The 7,487-nt window shown below is 40.9% G+C and overlaps 1 protein-coding gene across 2 annotated transcripts in view; it reads left to right on the plus strand.

The window, feature by feature from the left end:
- Positions 1–7,487, plus strand: part of LOC106957109 (trinucleotide repeat-containing gene 6C protein-like) — a 53,167-nt gene that overhangs the window by 22,097 nt on the left and 23,583 nt on the right. Inside the window, exon 4 of one of the 2 annotated variants that reach the window (XM_015048332.1) lies at positions 2,688–3,080. The exons of the other annotated variant lie outside the window; for it this stretch is intronic. Within the exon in view, the coding sequence (XP_014903818.1) occupies positions 2,688–3,080 (393 nt within the window). The remainder of the gene's footprint in view (positions 1–2,687; positions 3,081–7,487) is intronic. 2 annotated transcript variants of the gene reach the window in all.

Consider the following 7,487-nt stretch of genomic DNA (forward strand, 5'->3'; position numbering starts at 1 on the left):
AGAGTTGGTTGCTCCACTCAATATCAGTTCCCGCACAAAGTTGGTGTAACCTGGTAGGATTTGTTGTGGTGTGATGTCCAATATGAAAAATGATAGATTTTTAGTTTCCGTCTGTCTGCCCACTGGTCAGTACCCATAAGCCTACAAAATGGTCAGCTCTGATCACAAGGGTTTTTTTTTTTCTTTCAGCTGATGTTCAATTGTGATCTACTGAAAACCTAAATGAATTTGTAACCTGATATTAATACTTTCTCCTCCTAACGTGTTGGTGCACCGCCGATTGATATTGGGTTTCATCAGTGTTGTACTGACTTAAATACTAAACAAAGATTGAAGTGGGCCTTATAATCTTTGGTTTTAGTGTCATTAACCTGGGCATGTTGGCATACATTGTGAATTAAACATTGCTTGTATATTATTTAAGTGCATGCATTTATGAATTTAGACAAGCAGCAGATTCATAGAGTTGCTTGGGCATTTCTTCACTCCTGGCTAAATGCTTCATCTTTCGCCAACATGCTACCCAAAACTACTTCAGTGCTATTTTCTCCATTTTACAAGAAAGACCCTTTGGTCTTGAACATTGTGTTCTTCCAAACCAGAGTAATTTTTAAAGTGTAACAGGTTGCTGATTTTCATAAAATGTACCATTCCAGCAATTAGTAGAGCCACCTTGCTTCAGAAGGAAGCCGGATTGAGGTAAAATTAGGCTGTTGTTGGGCAAACGTCCAGCTGAGTTTGGAGGAGACATGAAAGAAACTGAAAAAAACAACAAAAAAAAACCAATTACAGACAGACTGGGGGAGAGAATTGAAGAGGAACCAAGGATCAAAATATTAAAAATAACAGAAAAGGTACAAGAAGGTGGGCGGAGAAGAGCAGCTGGATGCAAAAGAAAAACAAGTGAAATGGAGAGATGCTGATGGAATAACGAGGAGTAAACCGGAGAGACAACAGTGTAGGTCAAACAGGAGTAGGGTGGTGAGCGTTCATCGTGCCATTGCCTGATTGGCCAAGGCGACGTCAGGCGGGCTGAGCTGACTTTAATCAGAAATGTGCGTCACCATCTGCAGCTCTAAGCCAACAGGCGGTCACACTGTTTGAGCGAAGCAAACTCTCCCTCTGCCTCGGGTTGACACTGATCTCACTGGCTTGAAAAACTTAAAGACCCCTGTGAGCGCTTTGCGTGTCTGCCTGGATTTTTCAGTTTATTTCAGGCATGTGAACTTGATCTCCCGAGGAGACATGTATGTAATGTAACTACGAATTTTTGCTTCCTATTATTGCTTCCTATTGTCTGCTGCAGCGTGTGGTCGGCCTGACAGCGCCTGCACTTTCTGCCGTGCTTTTAGACAAGCTTTTGGCAGGCTCTGCAAGAATACCTCTGCACTCAATTCAGTTTAGCCTCCAGTGTGACCTGTGTGTTCATGTCACTGTGTGCTTCATTACCGGCACTGCAGCGTAGGCCTTTAAAGGTAATAATGCAGACTCTCAACTAAAGGTGGGAGATATGGACTTAGTGTTTTGTGGTTCTTTTATAATAAAAAGACTATGGTAAAGCTTAAAATAACAGAAAAATTTTAATCGATTATAAAAATAATCACTTATAACATCCCTACACTTAGCCTTAAACTCTCTTCGATATTTGTGTGTGAACTCTCTGGCAATGTCCAGGCCAGACCTTTTCTTTTTATCACTTTGCTTGGTTGGTTGGTGGCTGTACAGCTCCGTCTGTCACTTTTCTGTCCAGTGTCATATTAGTTGGCTGGTTGGTCACAGTAATAACAGGGTCACACTCAGGCCCAATCAATAGCAGGACGCGTCTTGGCTTGTGTGTGTGATGACGGGCAGTGCAACAAAGGACTTTGAAAGAAGAAGATGGGAGGTTTCTGCTAGTTATAGATGTTGGCAGAATAAGCTGACCTTTTAAAGGGTGTCAACCCCTGTTACACATGTTCAACTGCAGGCTGAACGAAGCTCTTCTAAAGATCCAGACGAACCCGACAGACTAAGTGAAACAAATGCAATTATAAATGGTGCCTGGCAAAATCATTCATAATGAACGTTTCCAGATTTTTCCCCTTTACAACCACTCTTGTCCCTTAATTTAATTTGTTAAAAATGCAAATAAGTGCACAATTGTGAAGTGGAAGTGAAATCATAAATAGTTTTAAACATTCAAAAGTCCTGCTTCAGTTTGCCATGTCATGTCGGGGAAGATGATTTAATCAGTTGGGACCTCACCCTGAGCACACAGTCGCCATGGTGAAACATGTTGGCTGGAAGATCATCTGTTAGAGACTGCAAAAGACTAAACACACAGCCAGAGGTTTATTGGAGCAGTTTAAATCGAAACATATACATGCGAGTTAAAGCTCAGACCTAAATGAATCTGTTGCAGTTGTTGTTTTACAAAGGCTTTCTATCCAGCCTGACTGTAGATTGAAATTTTTGCTCCTTTATTAAATAGTTTGATGTATTCACTCTGGGAACTGAATACAAATTCACTCCATACTTTTCATATCACAAGGATGCACTTGTGTTTGAAGTTTCTTTTGTTGTAACGCAGCAATACATAGAAAAGCTAAATGCAAAACTCTGTATGACACAAGATCGTTTCCTTCTACTCTGTTGACATCAGTTTGCTGCCTCTGTTGCCTGAAATGATTGCTATTGTATCTGTCCAGTGCCAGAGCCTGTCCCCACTAAGCCCAGTCCTGGTTCATCTCACCACCTCCAACCCTCCAGCCCCACGCTGCCCCTCTCCTCCTTCTCCACCTCTTCTTCTGGCAATGGCAAGGGCCCCCCATGTGGTAGCCAGGTCCTGACTCAGAGCCCCCCCCTGCAGCAGTGCCACTTGTCCTCTGCCAGTGGCCGCTATCCGCCCAGAGAGGTGCCCCCGCGCTTCCGTCAGCAGGAGCACAAGCAGCTACTGAAGAGAGGCCAGCCGCTGCCCGCAGGAGCCTTCGGCGCGCTCACCCTCCCTCCTTCCTCTCCCTCCTCTTCGCCCTCAGCGTCTTTGTCGTCATCCGCTACGACCCAAAACTCTGCCACGTCCGCTACAAGCAAACACAAGCCAGGTTTGTGTCAGTGTAGTCGGTTTATGTTTCCGCTTGTTTTATTTCTTTTGTTCAGTGGTTAATGTGCGTGGGCTTTTTTTTTTTTTTTTTTTTCCAGAACTGCTTTCAGTTTGATTCGTCACTTTTTTGAATGTTGGACGTTCATTTTCTAATTCATCTATTTGTGTATATTTGTTTTAACTGTTGAACATTTTTTCATTACTTGATCATTTTTTTGGATTCCATATTCAGTTTTTTCTAGTTTAGGCTGTGGGGAAAGGTCAACTACTACAGGATAATGACTCCAAACGTGCAGTCAGAGTGGCAATGGAATGTTTTCAATCCAAAAATATTCATGTCAGAATGGTCTAGTCCAAGGCTCAAATTTAATCAATCTGATGCAGGGCTTCACAGCCTCGCCGTCCAATAGGATTTAGCTTGAGCTGATTCTCTCAATTTCAAGACTTGCAAAGTTGTTGGAAACATATTTCTCAATGCTTGCAGCTACAGTTGCAACAAAAAGGGGTTCTGCAGAATTTATTGTTTTTTATTTTGATCTTACGTTCAGTATGTTTAAAAGATTTGAAGCTTTTTATTTGTAAAGAATTTTGAATACCATCCAGTCCTTTCCACTCCACAATTATACACTGTTTTGTGTTAGTCTGTCTCATAAAAGTCTAAATAACAAACCGCCAGAGAAGAACGTCAAGGAATGAGTACTTTGTGTTAGAAGCGCCTCGGCCGATATGTTAAAATTGTTTCTGTCAAGTTACACCAAGCCATTTGAAAATGTTAGTCATCTAGTGAAAATGAAGAGGTTTAGTTCTGCTGTGACCTCCTTAGCCAGTGCTAGACTTTTAATGAGTTCCCTGTTGGCTCATAGGATCAGTTCTGCTGAACTTGCCTCAAGGGGCTCCTTGTGAAGTGTTTGTTTGTATTTGTAAGTAATGTCTTAGTGGTGAGTTACATCAGTGTTGGAGCCCGGCTTCTCTTCTCTTGCATATTAGCACTGCTGTTGACCTTTTTCCGACCAAACATTATTATTTAAAACAACTGTTTTGTTGTCATGAATGTACGAAGAGTTTTCAGTCTACATCATTAGCTCACCAAACCTACGGGTCCTTTCGTCTTCCAACATTAGCCTACTGTCCCGTTGAAGACTTGAATGGGATGATGCGCGGCACTGTGTTTTTACGGTTATTTCTCTAAGTGGGACCTAGTGTGAGCCCATGCTTGCTTCTTAGTTTAGCTTCCCTTTGCTTGCTTGTTTGTTTTTTGTTTTTGTTTTTTTGATCAGCAGAGCTCTGCCACTCTGTGCTGCCTTTGATTACCGGCTCGACGTTTGCTGTGAGCACACCGAGCGCGCTCCCTGTAAACAGATCTGCAGCAGCTGCTGCGCACATTCACCGAGTCATGAAAGCAGAGCAGAGCTCTATGTTGCTGCTGTTCTTGTGATGAAGCCAGTTCACCAGCCACTGCCTCAAATGGAAGCCTAAATGCTATGTAATTGGTTGCTGAAGGCCTGTTTATTTAAAAATAGTTTTTCGGGAGTGTTGTTGGTTATGTATCTGTTGGGAAATGAATTCCGTTGATGTATAAAAGTATTTCCCGATTGTACTCTGCGACTGTATGGTGTCCTCAGCCGGAACCCAAGATCTTGGTTTGGCTCCAGGCTGTATTCTCAGCAGAGAAGCAAACTGTTTAAGCCTTGAAAGTCAAACAAAGATGTCTCTCCTGTGGGATTAATGCTAGTTAAGATGCCTTGGTCCGATATATTAACCTATAATGCTTTAGTGCAGCAATTGTTGTCCTGCTTGGCCTTCACCTTGCTCTCATTTTTCCCAGGGGTCTGCTACGAAAACAGCCTGTGGCAGGGTTTCCCCCTCCTTCATACTCGTGGTTTTGTCCTAAGGGCTTCCGAGGCGCAGCCCGTTGTTTCTTGTCAGCTAATAGCCAGCAGCCTTGTTGTTGCACCAACTGTTTGGCTGTAAATTACAGAGAAGACACAGTAGTTAAATTCTCTGTTTTCATACCGTTTTATTTACTCATACTTTTGTATTTTTTTTTCGTTTTGTTTTTTTTTTACATTGTGCGTCTAAGTTGCAGACATATTGCGATCTTAAAAATAATTGAGGTTAGGGTTCATTTTAATTAGGTAAAAAGTACATATGTCAAGTATATGTTAATACATACATATATATTATATATACTGCAAATATTTGTTTTCGTTTACATTTGGTTCTTGTTTCTGATTGCTACCAAGCATTCTGCAGGGTCTAAAATACATGAAAAATCTAATTTGTAAGAATCTAAATCTAAGGCCTTCAAAAAGTCACAAATATGTCCAGATGTTCTTAATATGTCAGACAGGGTGTGAGAAATGGAGTCTGTGTATTTCCTTAATTTCATTATTCTAACAACGGAGAGTTTTATGAAGATGAGACAAAACTTTTCAGTCTAAACATTCACCCTGCTCTTGCAAATTAAGCTGTATGTTTTTTATTGGAACTCTTCTTGACTATTTAATTTCACATCTTATAGACATTGGTTATTATTTAAGTGAGTTATTACACTAACATATTAAGTTATGAGTTTTAATTCACGTGGGTGTTGAATTTAAAAGTTCTTAAATTAAATTTCCCAAAACTTTTAGAAACCCTGTGGTTTGAAGTTTCAGAATTATGCTTTAATTTATGACATTCTCAAAGTAAGATTTCACAATTAACACAATCCTTTAATATAACGCAATAAAAAGCGTACATGTCCACTGCAACATTGATAATATATAAAACACAAGTGAGACAAGTATCCACAGGTTTGTCAGACTAACTGCTTGTCTTTCTCTGACGTCACATTGAAAAGTCTGTTAGCAACCAGAACAACTTCCTAGAAGGTTTTTTGAGGTTTTGAACCTTTTTAACTTTTTAAAACTTTGATTCCTATTTGGGACCCGAGGGATTTTATGATGCAACCAATCATTGTTTAACTTCTGTACATCTTTCCATCCCTCGAAGGATAAACATGTGATAAGTTGGGTGAGAAGCAGGGCACACTCTGGTCATCAGTCCATCACAAGGAAACAACCATGCCGACACACATACGCACACACACACTCGCGCATAGATACCATTGACGCAGAAAAGGACATTTTAAATAGATGAAATACCAGAAATAATCTAAAGCATTAATTTCTTAAATGTCTTCATGTTTTTCAATTTTTACTTTATCTGTTCAAAATTCAGATGAGCTCATAAAAATTTCAAAGCTTCCAGCTGGCTGTCGGACAGCCTCAAAAGAAAAAAAAAAACTATTTGGGCACCTGCTTTAAATTCAAGGCAATTTAAGACCCTCACATGACCTCTACCCTTCAGAATGCATTCAATTGTCTTACCAGACAGATAGCCCTCCCCCCCTCGTCCCTTTCCGTCTCTCTGTCACACCCGCTACTGCCGTGTCTCCAGCTGACCTGGGAGCATTAAGTGGTCGGAAGCGGCTAGCAGCCGTCCAGACGGACTTCCCACCGGCAGGTGCTGAAATGGGCGTCTGTTAGGAGCGTGGGAAGTGCAGCGGGAACAGCTGGCTGTCCGTCATCCAGACAGAGCGCGCAGCCAGAGGGTCACTTTGTTTAAACACTCAGCCCTTTCATTTGCACTTCCACACCCCCTTAAACCTGTTGACTTAAAACTAAGTGTCTGGGATTTTTTTTTTTTTGAATTTCTCAGTTAAATCTTTGTGCGCTTGCTTTCAATTAAACTATGACTAACTGAACAGTTCAGACAGTTCCATCTTTATCACGTCAGCCTGACGTTGGGGGCGAGCATTTATCGTACCGTTTGTCATTTATTGTGAAACTTTTCTTATGATTCAAATTTTGATTTATTATGGTTCTCCCGTGTTTTCCCAACAACAGCATCAATAAATATCAATAAAATTTTAAATATATATATATATATATACGAAGCTTATTTCAAATAGAAATGTTTTTCAAGACCATAATTTATGTATGTGGCGCTATGAATGCTGTGCCATGCATTTACCTAAAAAAAGAAGTAAAAGTCTTATTATTTTTCTCATTATCACAATAGAACCACAAAATATTGCGATAAAACTCTAAGTCCACATCGCCCGCTACTCTGATGCCGTCCGCTTGTATCAGCAGCTCTTGGTTGTTTGCATGTTTTTAAAAGTGATCAAATATTCAGATGACTCCTTGGTCCTAATGAAGCCAGGGAGGTATGGATTGGCCCTTGTGCTCACGCTGCGACACACTCGTTCTGCAGAACCCCCCCGGTGGCTTCATTAACGCCGACTCAGTCAGGGAAACCAGAGAAGTCACCGCGATTCCCCTCTTGTAAGTTCCCTCGTCTCTCAGCAGAAGTAAACAGACGTGAATGATGAGCTTTTTTTTTTTTTTTTTTTTTTTTTTTT

The sequence above is a fragment of the Poecilia latipinna genome, unplaced genomic scaffold, assembly GCF_001443285.1.
Source record: "Poecilia latipinna isolate Pla-1442-1.1 unplaced genomic scaffold, P_latipinna-1.0 Scaffold876, whole genome shotgun sequence".
Taxonomy (NCBI): Eukaryota; Metazoa; Chordata; class Actinopteri; order Cyprinodontiformes; family Poeciliidae; genus Poecilia; species Poecilia latipinna.